Consider the following 18,259-nt stretch of genomic DNA (forward strand, 5'->3'; position numbering starts at 1 on the left):
CATTCTAGAAATGATAAATTGGGGAAAACATTAAGAGTCACTTGGGCAAATGCAGGTTAATTAAGCAAAGTCAATGTCAATTTGTGTTTTAACTAACACGCTTGAGTTTTTTGATGAGGTAACTGAGGGTAGGTGAAGGTAATGCTGTTGATGTGGTGTACATAAACTGGCAAAAGTTATTTGATAAAGTGCCACACAGCAAACCTGTGAGCAAAGTTGGAGCTCATGTAGTAAAAAGGATAATATGGATGTGAAAATGGTTGCGTTACAGGAAACAAAACAGTGGTTAATGTTTTTTGAATTGGAGGAAGGTTTATAGTGCAGTTGCCTAGGGCTCAGTGTTAGGACCCTCTGCTCTTCCTGATATGTACAAATGACCTCCATGAACCACAGATGTGCAATTTAGAACCTGCCTCCATTCCTAAAAATGGTGGGGTTCAGAGCAGGACTTCCAGATGTATGCCTCTGCCACCATTTTCACTCAGGCATCTGGCCTTGGTTTCAAAAAGCTGAAGCTAGAGCTAAGGAATGAACTTGGGGTCATAGAAGGAGCATCTGCCTGTTCTGGGATTACTGCCTTGGGATATAAAGAAATATTATTCTCTATTAACCTATACTGTACATGATCTGGTGATGCTTCGCCCTAGCGTTGGTAGAAAACTTATTCCAGTTCCCAGCATGGGTTTCATGCCTCACTTGGATGCAATGTTTCCCACCAAAATTAGTGTTTGCTTCATTAAACAATTACTCGCCACTGCTTTAGATAATAGAAGTCAGAGAGTCACAGACGTTTACAGCATGGAAACAGGCCCTTCGGCACAACTTCTCCATACACTCTTTTTGTTAACCACTAAGCTAGTCCCAATTGCCCACATTTGGCCCATATCCCTCTATATCCATCTTACCCATGTAACTATCTAAATGCTTTTTAAAAGACGAAACTGTACCACCTCTACTGCTGCCTCTGGCAGCTTGTCCCAAACACTCACCACCCTCTGGAAAAAAATTGCCCCTCTGGACCCTTTTGTATCTCTCCCATCTCACCTTAAACCTATGCCTTTTAGGTTTAGACTGGGAAAAGATGTTGACTATCTAGCTGATCTATGCCCCTCATTATTTTATAGACCTCTATAAGATCACCCCTAACTTCCCACACTCCAGGGAAAAAGTCCCAGTCTATCCAGTCTCTCCTTCTAACTCAAACCAGTCCCGGTAGCATCCTGATAAATCTTTTCTGTACTCGTTCTAGTACAGAAAATACTATTTAATACTATATATTCCTTCGATAGTAGGGTGACCAGAACAGTATTCCAAGTGTGGCCTTACTGATGTCCTGTACAACTTCAACAAGACACCCCAACTCCTGTATTCGATGTTCTGTCCAGTGAAACCAAGCATGCCGAATACCTTCTTCACCAATCTGTCCACCTGTGACTCCACTTTCAAGCAGCTATGAACCTATACTCCTAGATCTCTTTGTTCAATAACTCTAGAATAGTTTATTCTAACTCTGTTATAACTCTATTAAGTCTATTAAATGTATTATTATTAAGTCTATTACATGTATACAAATCAAACACACAATAATAACTAAAACCGGAATATGCCACATGTCAGTTGCATTTGAAATATTCAATGTCCTGCTTCTACATTTCCAGTTTGACTGTTTTAATTTCTGAGTTGTGTGCGCTTTATTTAGTTTCTTTACACTGTAAAAGTATATTCCTCTTTGTTCACAGGGCGATAGCTTTAGGAGTCAAGACAGATCTGGCGTTCTTTTTTAAATTCCCTTTCCCTTCATAAGCTAGTACGAAAAATCAGACACCAATTAGCTCACACCGAGCTCAAGTCCTTTCAGTACCTGTTTTATGAGATGGATTACCAAACCTTGAGAGCAAATTGCAGCCACCCTTCCAGTTGAGGAATAGTTGGGGCTGCCCATCTGGTGCGCGGCCAAAGCCATCCAAGACCATAGGATGGTCGTGCTTGGCCCTGACTGTGCACGTGGTCTCGAGGCAGCGCAGGTGTGCGGTGGAATCCCGCCCGAATGCTCCCCTGTTTGGACGGAATTCCATGTTGGCCCAAAGCCTATGCCGCCCCCCCCCCCCAACCTCCTGGGTCAGGTGCCCCACAGCATATGCCGCCTCATGGAAATGCCTTCCGTGCCTTTTTCCAGCACACGGAGGTGTTTCCTGTACGGGCTGCTGCTGCGCACCTTCCACTACCGCATCCTCGCCTGTCGCCCGGATACACCTTTGCGGGCCTTGTTGCCACCGGGCGGTGGAGGTCCCTCTACAGAGGGATCTCCCCCAATTATCCTGGGGACCTGGGGTGGAGGGTGATGCATGCAGTCGTTCCATACAGCCGTAGGTTTCGTGGGTTCACGGGCTCCCAAGATTGCCCCTTCTGTGGCCTGGTGGAGTCCGTGGACCATGTCTACGTTTTGTGATTTAGATTGCTCCCCCTTTTTGTTTTTCCGGAAGAACCTTTTATTGATGTTTTGTTTGCACTTCAGTCCCACGCTCCTGATCTACGGGCACCTGGTACAGAGCGGGGCAGGTCGGGATGGCAACCTCCTCATGAATCTGCCCCTGGGCCTGGCAAAACATGCCATTAACAGGTCCAGACAGCAGGCGATCGACGGGGTCATCTGTCCTGATTGTCTGCCCCTCTACCACAGCTATGTTCGCTGCCAGGTGTCCCTGGAGAGGGAGCCTGCAGTGTCCATGGGTGCATTTGATGCCTTGTGCGCCCGTTGGGCACCACAGGGGCTGGGATGCATTATAGACTCCGACAATCACATTTTGGTTTGATGTTTTAAGTTTCCTTTGCACTTTGTTTCTGTTCGGGCTGTTCATCCTCCTTTTGGGGATCTGCCCCTTTTACTTTATCCCTGTTAATTTGAGTTGGTTTATTTGGTTTGCCTGAAAGAGGAAGGAATAGAGTAAGATAGATAATAAATGTACAATATTGAACTGTCAAAGTATAGGGCCACCAACTCGTGGTGTTCATTTTCCAATTCTGACCACTTAGCAGTCCACAGTATCTGCCTGAAACAAACAAGTGCCGCAGCACCCAGTCCAATACGATTGGGCAGAGGCGGAGGCACTCAGTCCAGTGTGATATGGGCAGAGGCTGAGGACAGATTTCTGCCAGTTGCCCTTATGATGGCAAGATCTAGATCCATGATTCGACAAAGGCAAGGTAAAAATACTTCATGACCCATCAAACTAAGATTTAATGTGTTTCAATATTTTTAGGTAAGTATAGGTTGCCCTGAGAAGATGGAACCCATTACAAAGGTGTCACACATTCCCGCTAGCAGATGGGCTCTGGCTTGTAGCCTTTGCAGTGAACGGACTGGGACATGCATTCAGGTTAGTATGAGCATGCCAGTTTCCAGTAATGTTCCATGACTACAATAAAAGTGAAATGCAGTTTGTTCTGGTAGGAGATGTAGAGGTGATTAAAGTGCCAGATTATGCTTTGTTGCATTAATTAACTCCCTGCTTCCGAGCCCAGCCTGAACCTTCATTTTGACTGATCGTAGACAGGAGAATTTACACCTTTGTGGAAACTTGTAGAATGTAAATGTCTTGGGCTCTCCTGGAGGTGACAGTTCATTAACTGACTTGTACAGACTATGAACAATCCAAGTTTGATACCCATCCCTCCTGCTGTACAGACTGTACTAAATTGGCTGATCTTAACCACACAATGGCCGGAGCTTTGCAGGTTAGGGGTAAGAAAGAGGAAAATTGGGCTGATTTCCCACTACTGATCTCTAGTGAACAACTCCTCCTGGAAGCTGCATTAACTTTGGGTGGGATTCTCCCACGTGCCCGCTATTGGGTTCAGTGGCAAGCAAGGGGTTGGGGAGAGGAGAATTTGGTTGGCGGTCCCAAAAATTGGGTTTAGCTTTGCCGTGCATTTACAGCAGGATATTCCGCTGGTGCCCACCATGGCAGACTGGGAAAACTGACCTGAGGCCAGTGTCAGAGTTATTTACATCCTGTTAATCGGACGCAGATGAAGACACCCACCCACTCTGCAGCGCCCAGCAGGAAAACACACCCATGCAAAATGTGTCTGGAACAATGTGGTGTGCGTATGTTGGGATTCACCTTAACGATGCCTGGCATTGGGTCTGGAGTTCACGATGGAGGCTGCCAGCGACCCTGGACCCCAGAACACTACCACAGTAGGTGTGGGGGGGGGGGAGAGCATCTGCTGGCAGACCTTCCAGATTCAGTGCCCTGCAGGGGGTCCATGTTCCAGCTTCAGGATGTTCCTGGAGATCCATCTTCATTCTGAGGAAGTCCACCTTTTTTCAATAGTGGGTCAGTGATGTTAGGCACCTTTTCAATATGGCGTTGAGATAGGACGACAGACTACTCGACATCGGGCCTGCCCCCCCACGGAACAGGGCACGGACCACCCCGTTGCATAATTAAGGAGGTTGGGGCTGGAGGGTTTAGTGTGTTTTCCTGTCAGCCTTCACGGCGGGAAACCCTCCACATTCCAGTCTCCGCCACGGGACTTAGTCCCCTGAATAAGGGAGAATTTTGCCCTTAAAGTGAAGTTATAATTAGACTTACATATGGCGCCACATGCTGATGAACCGTCTACTGAAGGTTACTGTCTTGGCCTGTATGTGAAGGATGGTCACTTTGGCAAGGTATCCAAAATTAGCCAATACCTGCAGAGCTGTAACCTATTGTATATCCAGGAAAAAGGCGAAGGAAGAAAATTGTCAGGAAAAAAATGGACGGATAAAGGCCTAAGTGCCTTAAAGTAAGTTCCAATTTAAAACTCGCATGTAGTAGTACTGTGTATGTTTTTGAATATTCTCATGTTAAGAAATTTCCTATTCTAGTTAATCGTAATTGTTTTGGGTGTGTCACTTTTTTTAATTTTCACAGAAACAGATTGATCCTAATGTTTATGTTCCGCATGAGCTTCTGCCCACCTTGCATTGTTTTAAAGTTCAAAGTTTTCACTTATTAGTGTTACAAGTAGACTTACGTTAACACTGCAATGTAGACTTACATTAACACTGCAATGAGGTTAGTGTGAAAATCCCCTAGTCGCCAGACTCTGGCACCTGTTCGGGTACACTGAGGGCGATTTTAGTATGGCCAGTGCGCCTAACCAATACGTCTGTTGGACTGTGGGAGGAAACTAGTGCACCCGGAGGAATCACATGCAGACACGGGGAGACAGTGCAGACTCCAAGCCAGGAACTGAACCCAGGTCCCTGGCGCAGTTTGGCAGCAGTGGTAACCATTGTGCCACCATGTGTGTTGCCCCATCAACAGATCCTTCCATTAATTCCTCCCTCATATATTCATCAACCTTTCCCTTCATGGACCTGTACTTACTGCCTCCACCACTATATATGGTAGTGAATTCCACATTCTGACCACTTTCCCCCTCTGCCTTGACACTGGCAATCCTCTGCTCTCTTATCACAATGAGCTGTACCTCGGAGTTGAATCAGAGTGGCGAGACTGCCAAAATTCTCTTGTCTCTGTTCTATCAGCAGAAGTGCAGTGGAGCAGGACTTGCGTCAGAAGAAAAGGGTGCAGATCCTCAGGCTGACATCAGAACTGAGTCCCTACAGTACAGAAAGAGGCCATTGGAGTCTGCACTGACTACAATCCCACCAGCCTCTACCCCCATATCCCTACATATTTACCCACTAATCTCTCTAATTTACGCATCTCAGGACACTAAGGGACAAGTTTAGCACGGCCAATCAACCTAGCCCACACGTCTTTGGATTGATTAGAGGGACTAGGCTGGGGAAATAGCTGGGGTAGAACCTGCCTCGATTGCTTGAAGCAGCTTTTGTCACTTCATCAAATTAGCAAACCATCAGTTATCAAAACTGTTTGCTGTAGATATCTTCACACGTCACACAGGCAGCACAGCGCCAGGAACCCGGGTTCGATTCCCCTCTTGGGTCACTGTCTGCAAGTTCTCCCCGTGTCTGCATGGGTTTCCTCCGGGTGCTCTGGTTTTCTCCCACAGTCGGAAAGACGTGCTGGTTAGGCGCGTCGGCCATGCTAAATTCTTCCTCAGTGCACCCAAACAGGCACCTGAGTGTGGCGACTAGGGGATTTGCACAGTAACTTCATTGCAGTGTTAATGTAAGCCTACTGGTGACACTCATAAATGATAAACTTTCCAAAAGGTGCAATAGGTCAGTGCGCAAATCCCACACAGATTTGAAGATGGAATTTTCCCGGAAGTTGGTAAAGGCCAATAACAGGTGGGAAAAGCAGTATCGACAGCTTTTTCAACCACATAGCCCTACACTTAGGAAAAAAACGGCCAGGGACAGGTCCCGTGACGTATTGCTGGCAGCGCGAGCCTCTGATTCACCCGTCAGTAGCTTGGTCCCACCAGGATTGGGGCATTAGCTTTGAAGGTCATCCCCCAGCATTAAGGAGTTCATCCTGGATTTCCCTGCCTCCCTGCTCCCTTTACTAATGGTGGGAGGGGGGCAATCACTTTTCAAATTCACCTCAATTTAAAACCCAATTTGTCTGCTCGCCCAAGACTTTCCATTCCCTGCCTGACTCAATCAGGAGTGAAAAATCCCAGCCTGGGTTCCATTCCTCACAGGTTGCAGGTTAGTACGTATTTAGCACACATGCCCTGCAGTGTAGCTATACTGCCAATGTGAGGGCCTCGCCAGGAAAATGGAGTTCCCTGGTGGAGTGGAGGGAAAACCATTGCAAATTTGTAAACCGTAAAGTGTTGCGAGTAATCTTATTCACTTTTAGCTCTGCTTGTTAGGAGCAGCTTACATTGATTATCTTTGCTTTCCCTTCCAGTGCTCAATGGCTTCCTGTATAACAGCATTCCACGTGACCTGTGCGTTTGACCGCAACTTGGAAATGAGGACTATTCTCGCCGAGAATGATGAAGTTAAGTTTAAGTCCTACTGCCTGGATCACAGCAGCACTCCCACCAACTCCTGCACCAAACGGGACGAGGCCATGAGCAAACTGAACGAGGCACGGCAGCTTGCCACGGCAACTGATGGGATGCCGGAGGTCAACCAGACTGAGCGAGACCTGGAGAAGGCGAGCCTAAGGAAGCAGAAGCTGCAACAACTCGAGGAGGAGTTCTATGAACTGGTAAAGCCCTCCGACGTGGCCCAGCAGCTGCAGATGTCCGACGTTTTGGTGGATTTTTTCTACCAGTACTGGAGACTCAAGAGAAAGTCGAATTTCAATAAGCCTCTCCTGGCTCCCAAAACGGATGAAGTGGACAATCTGGCCCAGCAGGAACAGGACATCTTATACCGACGACTGCGGCTCTTCACACACCTGCGGCAAGATTTGGAGAGGGTGGGTATGAGCTTTGAAGTTACTTACACCTCACGCAGACCACTGTGGAACCAGCTGTCATTTGTTTCTCCGTTAAACCTGCATTAACAACCGTCATAATCTTTTATGTGTTGGGAGGTCCAATAATTGGTATTGTCTTCTGCTGCCAACATAAAACATAAGAGCTAGGAGCAGGAGTAGGCCATCTGGCCCGTTGGGCCTGCTCCACCATTCAATAAGATCATGGCTGATCTTTCCGTGAACTCGGCTCCACTGACCTGCTCACTCACCATAAACCTTAATTCCTTTACTGTTCAAAAATTTGTCTATCCTTGCCTTAAAAACATTCACGAGGTAGCCTCAACTGCTTCACTGGGCAGGGAACTCCACAGATTCACAACCCTTTGAAGAAGTTCTTCCTCAACTCAGTCCTAAATCTGCTTCCCCTTATTTTGAGGTGATGCCCCCTAGCTCTAGTTTCACTTGCCAGTGGAAACAACTTCCCTGCTTCTATCTTATCTATTCCCTTACATAATCTTATATGTTTCTGTAAGATCTCTCCTCATTCTTCTAAACTCCAGTGAGTATAGTCCCAGTCTACTCAGTCTCTCCTCATAAGCCAACCCTGTCAACTCCGGAAGCAACCTAGTGAATGTGCTCTGCACCCTCTTAAGTGCCGGTATATCCTTTCTCAAGTAAGGAGACCAAAACTGTACACAGTAACCCAGGTGTGGCCCTCACCAGCACCTTATACAACTGCAACACAACCTCGCTGTTTTTAAACTCCAAGCAATGAAGGACAAAATTCCCATTTGCCTTCTTAATTACCTGCTGCACCTGCAAACCAACTCCTTGTGATTCTTGCACAAGGACACCCAGGTCCCCCTGCACGTTGTACCATTTAACTAATAGTCCATTTTGCTGTAATTCCTACCAAAATGGATGACCTCACATTTAGAAAAGAAACTGACCCTCTCCCATAAACCAGAATAGACCATAAAAGCTAACATGAGTGAGTGCAATGCTGTGGGTACACACAGGATTGTGACAGACAATCGCATTCACTAATCTAGAGGAAATGGTGATTCAGGTTAGTTTACTCCTTTGTTGTGTGCCTAACCGAGGCTGAAAGCTGGAATTGGTGAAGTGATCCCTTATTATGCTATTTCATTGTTAACATTTTAAAATAATCTCCTGCGGCTCCTAGCTCTCCAAAAGATGGTTTTCTCATTTCTGCCGCCAGTGTCTCCTTGAAAGCAGTGGCCCCACGGGGTGGAAATAAGCTCGATGTCTTGCTGTTGAAGATGCATCGTGTATCTAGTGAAATCATTGCATCCTGAAATACAAGTGTCTCTGCCTCTTTTGGCTGAGTCAGCCTTATTCCCAGCGCAGTGGGTTCAACTTCCACTGAACTTTGGGATCTTATGAGGATCTGGCAGAGTAAGAAGTCTGACAACACTAGGTTTAAGTCCAGCCGATTTATTTGATCAAATAAGTCGGTTGGACTTAAACCTGGTGTTGTCAGATTTCTTACTGTGTTTACCTCAGTCCAACGCCGGCATCTCCACATCACGATCTGGCAGAGTGCCAGTTCTGGCGAGGAAATCGGCATGAGATTCTCCAGCTGCACTGGCCAGTTTTCTCTCTTGATCTTGTCACTTTAGCTGCTTTAAAAAAAAGAGTGGGAATGGTTTGTGTTATCACTGAAGAGGCAGGGATTCTCCGAGCCGGGAGCCAGCCCCACTGAGAAAGGGCTAATGGATAACTGGAAAAAGAATGAGTCCCACCACCCCGGCCCCTCAATCACTTCTGGTCCTCCCAATCATTGCAGGCATCAGCCCCCTTCTATATTCCCCCCCACAACAGCAGCATTGCAACTTCCCAACCCCCCACCACCGAACACCTCATTGCTCACAATGTTCGCTCCGCTCCACTCCACCCCTGCCACAAATAGATGAGTGTCTGTCCGCATGTGAGGCTCCCCCCTAGGGCCCACTTCTGGCATGGCTCCCTGGTACAGGTTGGCACTGCCAGGTTGACGGTTGCAGGGCACACTGCCTGGCCATGTCTCTCTTCCCTGGGAGGCACAGTGACCTTTGTGCCCCGCCTTGCACCTTCTTTATCAGCCAGCCGATTCCTTCAGAGCCTGCTGTAAATGTAGTGTCTGCAGCCCCATTTACACAAGTAAAGGGGGGGGAGTTTCCAACGCTCTCCTGACAAAGTCTCAGCTGCAGAACAGGAGAAGCTCAGAAAATTATCCGTCTGTGGCTGGCTACACAGGATTGCGAAAGCGTGTCTAGCAGACTGAAGAGTATATTGTGTAAAAATTGCTTTATATCAGCGTGTTAGTGAACTAAGCATGCCCTGAAGTGGAGAATAATGACTCACTGATTCACTGATACATATTGATGTTATCTGAGTACATTCTTGGACAGAAGATTGCGTTTACAGGCTGCTGTCGGAATTTACAGTCCTACCTACTGCTTTTAGCTTGTTGCGCAAATCTCCCATTTAAAGCAGTTTGCATTCCTAGTTCTTATTTCGATCTCTATCTCCATCCCTTTTTCTTGCAATCTTTTTCTTACTTGCTTTCCAGATGTGGGAGAATTAGGTTTGTACAATAGAAGGTGGAACTAACCCTTGCTTCTCACAGCACAAGTAAAAACTACTTTGCAAATCATCTATAAATTCCCGACTTTGAGCTATCTTTGACGTCAGTATTTAGACTCGCATACACGCAGTGTAAAATGTCACGGAGCTACGCAGAACAAAACGATGACCCGGGTTCAGCCTCTGTTCGATGTAGCATTAGTTGATTCAGACTGGGTGAAAGTGGAAGCACTACAATCAAAAGCAGTGTTCCCAATAAAGGGTTACAAAAAAACCAAAGTGTCTCCTGCTTTTAAGCATACGCATGTAGGCTTTGAGAGAAGAACAGTTTGGTTGCAATGCCCTATAGCGAAAGAGTATGAAAATCCAATATTGGCAATTGTTAACTTGATGAAATATCAGAGACTGTCAGAATCTGCAAATGTGGACCCCAGACTTGGTCACTAACTTCCAATATAGGAAGGTTAAAAAGAGAAGATCATAGAGAAAAGAAAGGAGAAGATGGCACAGTGGTTTTTGCGCTGCTGCCTCACAGCGCCATGGACCCAGGTTCGATTCCTGGCTTGGGTCACTGCCTATGTGTGGAGTTTGCACATTTCTCTTGCGTGGGTTTCCTCTGGGTGCTCTGGTTTCCTCCCGCTCGCCAAAGATGTGCAACTCAGGTTGACTGGCTAGGCTAAATTGCCCCTTAGTATCAGGGGGACTAGCTAAGGTAAATAGATGGGGATAGAGTCTGGGTGGGATTGTGGTAGATGAAGACTCGATGAACCAAATGGCTCCTTCTGTACTGTATGATTCTAAGAATATGGAGCTAATGGAAAAGACTGTGTTGTATTGGTGTTTACTTTCTTATTGTATGAATAGCTCTTGTCTTTTTGTAGATTTCCTTGACCCTTTCACCTATCCTTTCTCCTACAATCTTGATTTCACCCAACTTTTTGCTTCCTGATTTATGTCCTCTAATGTCTTGAACAATGCATTCTGTTTCTCAATTAACAAAAAAAATCCTGTGGTCAAATTATATTTCTATTTTCATCCATTCTTTGAAGACGTGCAAGACCATGTTATTTCACTACACTTATTATGTTTCATATACACATTGGAGCCCAGAAACATTAGCAATACCGCCACCACATCCTCCAGGTTCAGTGAAAGGACAGTCAAACGCTTGTGTCCTTCTTGAAGTCAGGTCCACAAGTGTTCAGCTAAAACTTCTGCAAAATCAACTTTGATGGACTGGACACTGAGTACAGTTGGCTGATAATCCGCTCCTCCGCCAGGTCCAGTCCTCTCTCAAGTGGCCAGTATTCCAGGGGAGGACAAATGCAGTGCTTCAAAGACACTCAGAAGCATGGGAACACTGGCCATACTAATTAGAAGTTGTTTGCTGCCAAATGTTCAGAATGGCAGCAGCCTGTCCATTAAGTTGCATCATGCTTCGAGTTCATGCCTTAATCCATAGAATCCCTACAGTGCAGAAGGTGGTCACCTCGTCCGTCGAGTCTGTACCGCCTCTCCGAAAGAGCATGCCACCCCCACTTACCCCCTGCTGCCCTATTCCCGTAACCCATAAGTATCCAAACATGTATAGGTAAGTGGTGGATTAAGCATGGTAGATGCACAGGGTTATGGGGATAGGTGGATGGATCTGGTCGGGATGCTTTTTTGGAGAGCTGTTACAGAGTCAGTGGGCTGGGTGGCCTCCTTCTTTAGGGATTCTGTGATTCTTAATGATCAGGCAAAGCAATGAAAAAGAAGGAAACAAAAGGAAGTAAATTCTGCACTTTGGACCCCACTAACTCATGGGACATCCTGCCTCTTGTCTTGCCCCAGGAGACATTCCTTCACCCACAGAGTGGTGAACCTGTGGAGTTCATTACCACATGAAGTAGTTGATGCCAAAATATTGAATGTATTCAAGAGGCGACTGGATATAGCACTTGGGGCGAATGGGATCAAAGGTTATGGGGAGAAAGCATTGAGAATAGGCTATTGAGTTGGATGACCAGCTATGATTGTGATATATGGTGGAGCAGGCTCAAAGGGCCAAATGGTCTCCTGCTCCTATTTTCTATGTTTCTGTGTACCTAAAGATCGGTGGATCAAAAATTAGCCTGAGTAGAAATCATCTTCAAATCGAGGGACAGCCCATGACATGTCTGGCTGCCCAGCCATTAGATTGTTGCCTGACACTACAATTGGGAGTGAGTTCCTTCTAGCCCTGTCCTTGATTTATTTTTCCAGCTTGTTGAGATTAAAACAAGGGGGCCAAACTTTACTTGACATCATTTCTAACGTTCTAAATTGAGAGTTCGCACTGTGGGAAGTCTGTATAAACCACCTCATTGCCCACTGCAGAAATTATTTTCTATGAGCGCATAACATAAAATCATAAATATAATATGGGTGAAGATGGTGTTGTAGTGTTAATGTCCCTGGACTGGCAATCCATAGGCTGGGATAATGCTATGTGGCCATTGGTTCACCTCCCATCACAACAACTCTGGAATGGCTAGGAGGAAGAAAAATCATCAAAACAGGCTTTACTGCTGGTGACGGGCTTTCTCCAAAAACTGGGACAGCACCTGGACCTGGTCAATGAAAGTTACTATGCAGATAAATGGGGATATGGGAACCCACTGGAATCTGGAAGTTGTTGTCCATTCAGTGTCGTCGATGAGGACCTCGACATTGTTAGTCATTTTGAGGCTGGATGTGGTGTGTCCGAAGATGATGGATCAGGTCAATTCGTGCACGGAATGTCCTGGCACATATTGGACAGACTTGTGTAGGCACCATAGTTGTTGCACTGGTGGCTCTGGACTTGCACAGCTCGCGCTTAAGTTGTGCTCCAGCAATGCACCTTCCTTCATAAGCTTGACAGCCCTTGTGGATGAGGCAACGCCAGGTAGGGCAGTTTTGTGCCAGCATTTCCCAGGTGGTCATGACTATGTCAAGCGACTTCAGGGAGGCCCTAAGTGTGTCTTTGTAACATTTCTTCTGCCCTCCATGCGAGTGTCTTCCAGCAGAGAATTCCCCAAAAAGGAGCTGCTTGGTTTCATCTGGCAGACGGATGACATGACCTGCCCACCGGGTCTGCCCTCTCATCAGCAGTGTGTGGACTGATGGTAGACTTGCTCTAGAGGGAACTTCAGTGTCTGGTACTTTGCCTTGCCATCTGATGCGTAATATTCTGCAAAGACAAGTCATGTGGAAATGATTGAACTGTCTTGCGTGCCTTTGAACAAAACTAAAGGTCTACAGTGCCACTACCCTCCTGTATGCCTGTGAACCATGGACTGTGAATCTGGAAGTAACTGAGGTCTGTTTGCTGTGTGGAGCATAATTTTGTGGAGTGCGCTATGGCTGATGAATATAAAATGGGAACACAATTTTTGTAGTTAAAAGTATAATTTGTATACAAAAAGAAAATACTGTTTAATCAACTGTGCTTTTAGTCATTTGTTACAGTAAAAGTTTTAAAACATACCATTCTTTCAGCTATTAACTGGAATTTTGAATTTATATTGAAAAGGTTATTGCCTCTATGGAGATCATAATAGCAGGAATATTTGAGTAAAAACCCTAATATTCGTAGCACTAGTTACCAGTTATAGTAATCTTTAATATTCTCATTACTAACAATGAGATTTACCATTATGTTTAACATCAGTGACTATCAGAACTAATGCACAAGCCACTAGCCAGCAGTTAGAATTCTCTTTAACATTTATACCACTGACCAAACGAATTATATTTTCCTTTTCTTGGATTGGTACCATTGAAAAACAGAGTCTGCAATTTCACTATGATGTCAGGCATTTATAAATCTTGGAATTCTGAAATTACTGTGTTACTGAATTACTGTTAATTAATTATGATGGCAAAACAGGCTTTATTTTTATTATACATGCTGCTTATTTATAGCAATGTTGTTGCAGTTGTTGTTAAACAGCTGTATGCTTTAAGAGCCTAGTGTCAAATCTTTGTTACAGCTTTACAGTCGTTGCCAAATTGAGACTGCACATGGCTATTATAGTACTTTGTCTGTGAGTTATTTCCTTTTCTTCTTCCTCTTTCCTCCGAACCTTCATTTTGCTGTCACACAACTTTGCCAGTCAAGAAGCAGGCACGGGAGTCTGCTTCTGGCTGCACCAGTGCAATATCAGGAGTCATGGAAGCAGTGGGATATATTCTGGCACAGCGAGTTGTGAGCCTCTGAGTTCCCTGTGAAAGTGTGAGGAAAGCTCAAATAAAGGCCAAGTGCTCTTCGGTGGGGTGGAGGGGAAGAGAAAAAGTTGAGTAGAGTCTATTTCTGCTTTGTGGAGCGCTGAAGGTGGTAGTAAGCTACCAAACAGCTTGGCTGCAGTCGACGCCGAGCCAATGTTGCAGAAATCATGCACAGGAACAAGCTACCCCCATGCAAATCACACATCTTACTGACTTGGGAACATATTTTTGTCTCTTTATTGTCACTGGGTTTCCAATAGCCATACTGTCCCCCTATACCACATGAACCGCAGTCGATCAAAAAGGAGGCTCACGACCAGCCTCTCAAGGGCAGTTAAGAATGGGCAGTGAATGCTGGCCTAGTCAGTGAAGCTCACATCCTATGAACAAACTTTTAAAAAACTTTCTCGAGTACCTGTGATTTATCTGACTGGTAATTGTGTTGTCTGTAGGGCAGGTGGTCTGAAGCTCCTACCACAGGCGCCCTTTTGAGAACTTGTAGGGATGTAGAGGACTTGGTTACAGATAACACTTTAACTGCAGTCGACTTGGGTACAAACAACACTTCAACCCAGACTTCTCAACTTCCAAGCTTTAATAAGTTGTGCACAAGTGAGAACATGAGACAAGCAGTATTGCAAGGTGATCTGTTGTTTCATACGGAAAATTTAGCAATCATAGTTAATTAATAGCAAATGAGAAACACGCAATTTTTCAAATGCTTTATTTGCACACATATCCACCAATCATTAGCATGGCCTTTTGCCTTCTGTCTCCCGCCAATCTTTCATTAGCATAATATGTCCGCTTATCTTGCCATATGGTAATTGTCATGGTATCTTGTTCTTTGCTTTTATCCTGTGTCTTAGTCTTGGAATGCGGTGTTTATGGAACAAGGTTTTCAGGTTTAGTCACTTATCTTGAGTACATTAGCGTCGACCTTACTGATGGCATTACAGACGGCATCACTGAAGGCCTTGTTTGGCTAATAATCACTTTCCATTACTTGACAAGAGTTTTTTTGACAATTATGGAACTTCAATTTTCACAATTGTTTGTAACCTAACGTCCACTGGGACAATGTGAGGTAGCTTTACTGTTCATTTAATATGTGTCGTAGCTGACCAGTGAGTTTCTGTTGTTGACACTGTACACTCAACATCGTGAAGCATCATTCTTACACGGAATGAACACAGAACTCACCAGCATACCTAAACCAAGAAAGAAACTCCCTCAAATCACTGGAAATTTCTGTAAAACAAGAAAATAACTCTGTTTGTGAGGACTCTAATGCTGCTGGTTATTTTAGAAGATGTTGCTTTTCTATCCAGTTAACATTGATTAAGTCAGTGCATTCCCCATTCCTCCAAAGTAGTTCAGACAACTGGCAGAACAACATGTCTGTCACATCAAGATCATGCTTTTTTGCTGGCGTGTTGGGGTCTGCTTGATGCGTAATGATATGGGATCAAGTTGACTGTGCAATCATCTGTGCTCTGTGCTGCAATGGGAGTTGATGGTGTTTTGATGTACTCCAGTGTGAAGGACAATAATGTGCTTGTTTTAACAGGTTAGAAATCTGTGCTACATGGTGACTCGGAGAGAGAAAATGAAGCAATCGGTCTGTAGGCTCCAGGAGCAAATATTCCACCACCAAACCAAGCTGATAGAAGAGAATCTGCATCAAGGTAGGGCTCTAGTCGTTTGATTCTTTATTATTCCACGTTTCTAGGCTGTTATTTTCTTCTTCGGCTTCAAACACAGTTCTGATTTTTGGAGAAGGTCGGAAAAAGGAGAAATGTTGTTCGCTCGATTTTTTTTTCCCCTATTGACTTCAATTAAATATTTTTGAAATGTAGTCATTGTCATTATGTAAGCAGTTAATTTGCACACAGCACAGAGTTGCAAACAGCAATAAGATTACCAGAAAATTTGCATTTGGTGTTATTAGTTAAGGGATAGATATTGGCCAAGACATCAAAAGAGCTACCCTGTTCCCCTTTGATTATTGATGCGGAGATGCCCGTGTTGGACTGGGGTGGACACAGTAAGAAGTCTCACACCAGGTAAAAGTCCAACAGGTTTATTAGGAATTACGAGCTTTTGGACTGCTCTTCCTTCATCACCTGCCATGGAATCTATTGCTTTGTACCCGCTCTCTGATGTGGATGTGGAAGTGTGACCACAGGGTCATGGCTGACATACTTTATCTTTTTCTTTACACCTATTAAGTCTATGTAATTACACTTCAACTCCTTTTCCGAGTCTTAGGTAACATGTAACATGAAGTGGCGTTGCGATATCCATCATAGTGCTTCTTTACATTGCATGGGGACAATTAAAGCTGCCAGCAAGAAATTTTGTCTGGGCATTGGAGCTGTGGCTTCCCATTATGATTCTGTTTTAAAATTGAGGTGAAAGAAGTGAAATCCAAATGGGAGTGTGGTACTGATGAAACAGTGGTTTAATGGGATGCCCCATGTCAGTGCAGTGGGATGGACATTGCAAACAAACGAACCTTACGTGCCAACAGCCTGTTGCAATGAAGAACTGAATCTGAATAAATGCCTTCTTTTAATGAGCACTCACAATTCAAGGGCGGCACGGTGGTTAGCACTGCTGGCTCACAGGACCTGGGTTCAATTCTGGCCTCAGGTGACTGTGTGGAGTTTGCACATTCTCCCCATGTCTGCGTGGATTTTCTCCAGGTGCTCCAGTTTCCTCCCCAGCCGAAAGATGTGTGGATTAGGTGGATTGGTCATGCGAAATTGACTCTTACTCTCAGGGGGACTGGCAGGGTAAACATGAAGGGGAGGGGAATAAGGATTAGGGAGGGTGAGTGGGGGGATTGATATCAGTGCAAGCTCTTTGAGCTGAATGACCTCCTTCTGCACTGTAGGGGATTCAAGTGTGAGTAAACTCAAGGGGAGAAGTTAAAATGATACATGCTGCTGACAGTAACTATACAGTGGGACGGAGTTGTAGCTTGAATTTCTGTGTCATTTTTTTTCTTTTGAAATGAGATATTCCTCCCAGTGGACCACTTGCTCATTCTCAGATTTATCCACTCCAGGGACTGCCACAAGGATTGATCTGATCGTGGATAAATAAAACTTGCATTTGTATAACACTCTCTCACATTCACACGATGAATTGCTTTTGAAGTGCAGTCCAGGTAAGCGCTGCAGCTATTTAATTGCAGCTGTGTCCTATCAGCAATATGAGGCCAGTCAGTCAGTATGTTTTTATGATATTGGCTTAGGATTGAATGTTGGCCATGATTCCAAGCAAATTCCTGCCTTTCAAAAGACTGCCTTGGGATGTGGGTGAGCAGAGAGATTCAGATATACAGTGATGGCACGTTTACCTTCATCGGACGGGGCATTGAGTATAAAAGTTGGCAAATTATGTTACAGTTATATAAAACGTTAGGTCACATTTGGAAGACTGTGTGCAGTTCTGGTCACCACACGACCAGAAGAATGTGGAGGCCTTGGAGAGAGTACGGAAAAGATTTACCAGGATGTTACTTGGTATAGAGGGTATTAGCTATGAGAAGAGATTGAATAAACTGGGATTGTCCTCCCTGGAAAGAGGGAGGCTGAGGACCGACCTGATAGAAGTTTATAAAATTATGAGGGGTATAAATAGGGTGAAGAGTTGGAAGCTTTTTCCCAGGGCAGAAATGACAATCCCTAGGGGGTATAAGTTCAAGGGAAGGGGGGAAAGGGTCGGTGGAGATGTGCGGGGGAAGTTTTTTACACAGAAGCTGGTGGGGGCCTGGAATACACTGCCAAGTGAGGTGGCTGAGGCAGATACGTTAGTGACATTTAAGACTTACCTGGGTAGGAACCTGATCAGATGGGGAATAGAGGGATTCAAGTGGTTGGTCTAGATAGGACAGCATGATCTGTTGAAGGGCCTGTTCCTGTACTGTACTGTTCACAGTACCTTCATTGCAGTGTTAATGTAAGCCTTACCTGTGACTAATAAATAAACTTTAATTTTAATTTTTAAACTTTAATTTTTTTCTTTGTATGGAAGTCGTTGAAGGCCAGTGGACAGATTTTAAAAATTAA

The 18,259-nt window shown here is 44.9% G+C and overlaps 1 protein-coding gene across 6 annotated transcripts in view; it reads left to right on the top strand.

Annotated features, from left to right (window-relative positions):
• jade2 (jade family PHD finger 2) overlaps positions 1-18,259 on the top strand; it is a 162,202-nt gene that overhangs the window by 100,266 nt on the left and 43,677 nt on the right. For all 6 annotated transcript variants that reach the window (XM_080201440.1, XM_080201435.1, XM_080201441.1 and 3 more), the window contains 3 exons: positions 3,261-3,377; positions 6,843-7,361; positions 15,751-15,868. In XM_080201440.1, coding sequence (XP_080057566.1) covers positions 3,261-3,377; positions 6,843-7,361; positions 15,751-15,868 — 754 coding nt within the window. The remainder of the gene's footprint in view (positions 1-3,260; positions 3,378-6,842; positions 7,362-15,750; positions 15,869-18,259) is intronic.

This window comes from Carcharhinus amblyrhynchos, chromosome 13 (genome assembly GCF_965287045.1).
Source record: "Carcharhinus amblyrhynchos chromosome 13, sCarAmb.v2.hapA, whole genome shotgun sequence".
Taxonomy (NCBI): domain Eukaryota; kingdom Metazoa; phylum Chordata; class Chondrichthyes; order Carcharhiniformes; family Carcharhinidae; genus Carcharhinus; species Carcharhinus amblyrhynchos.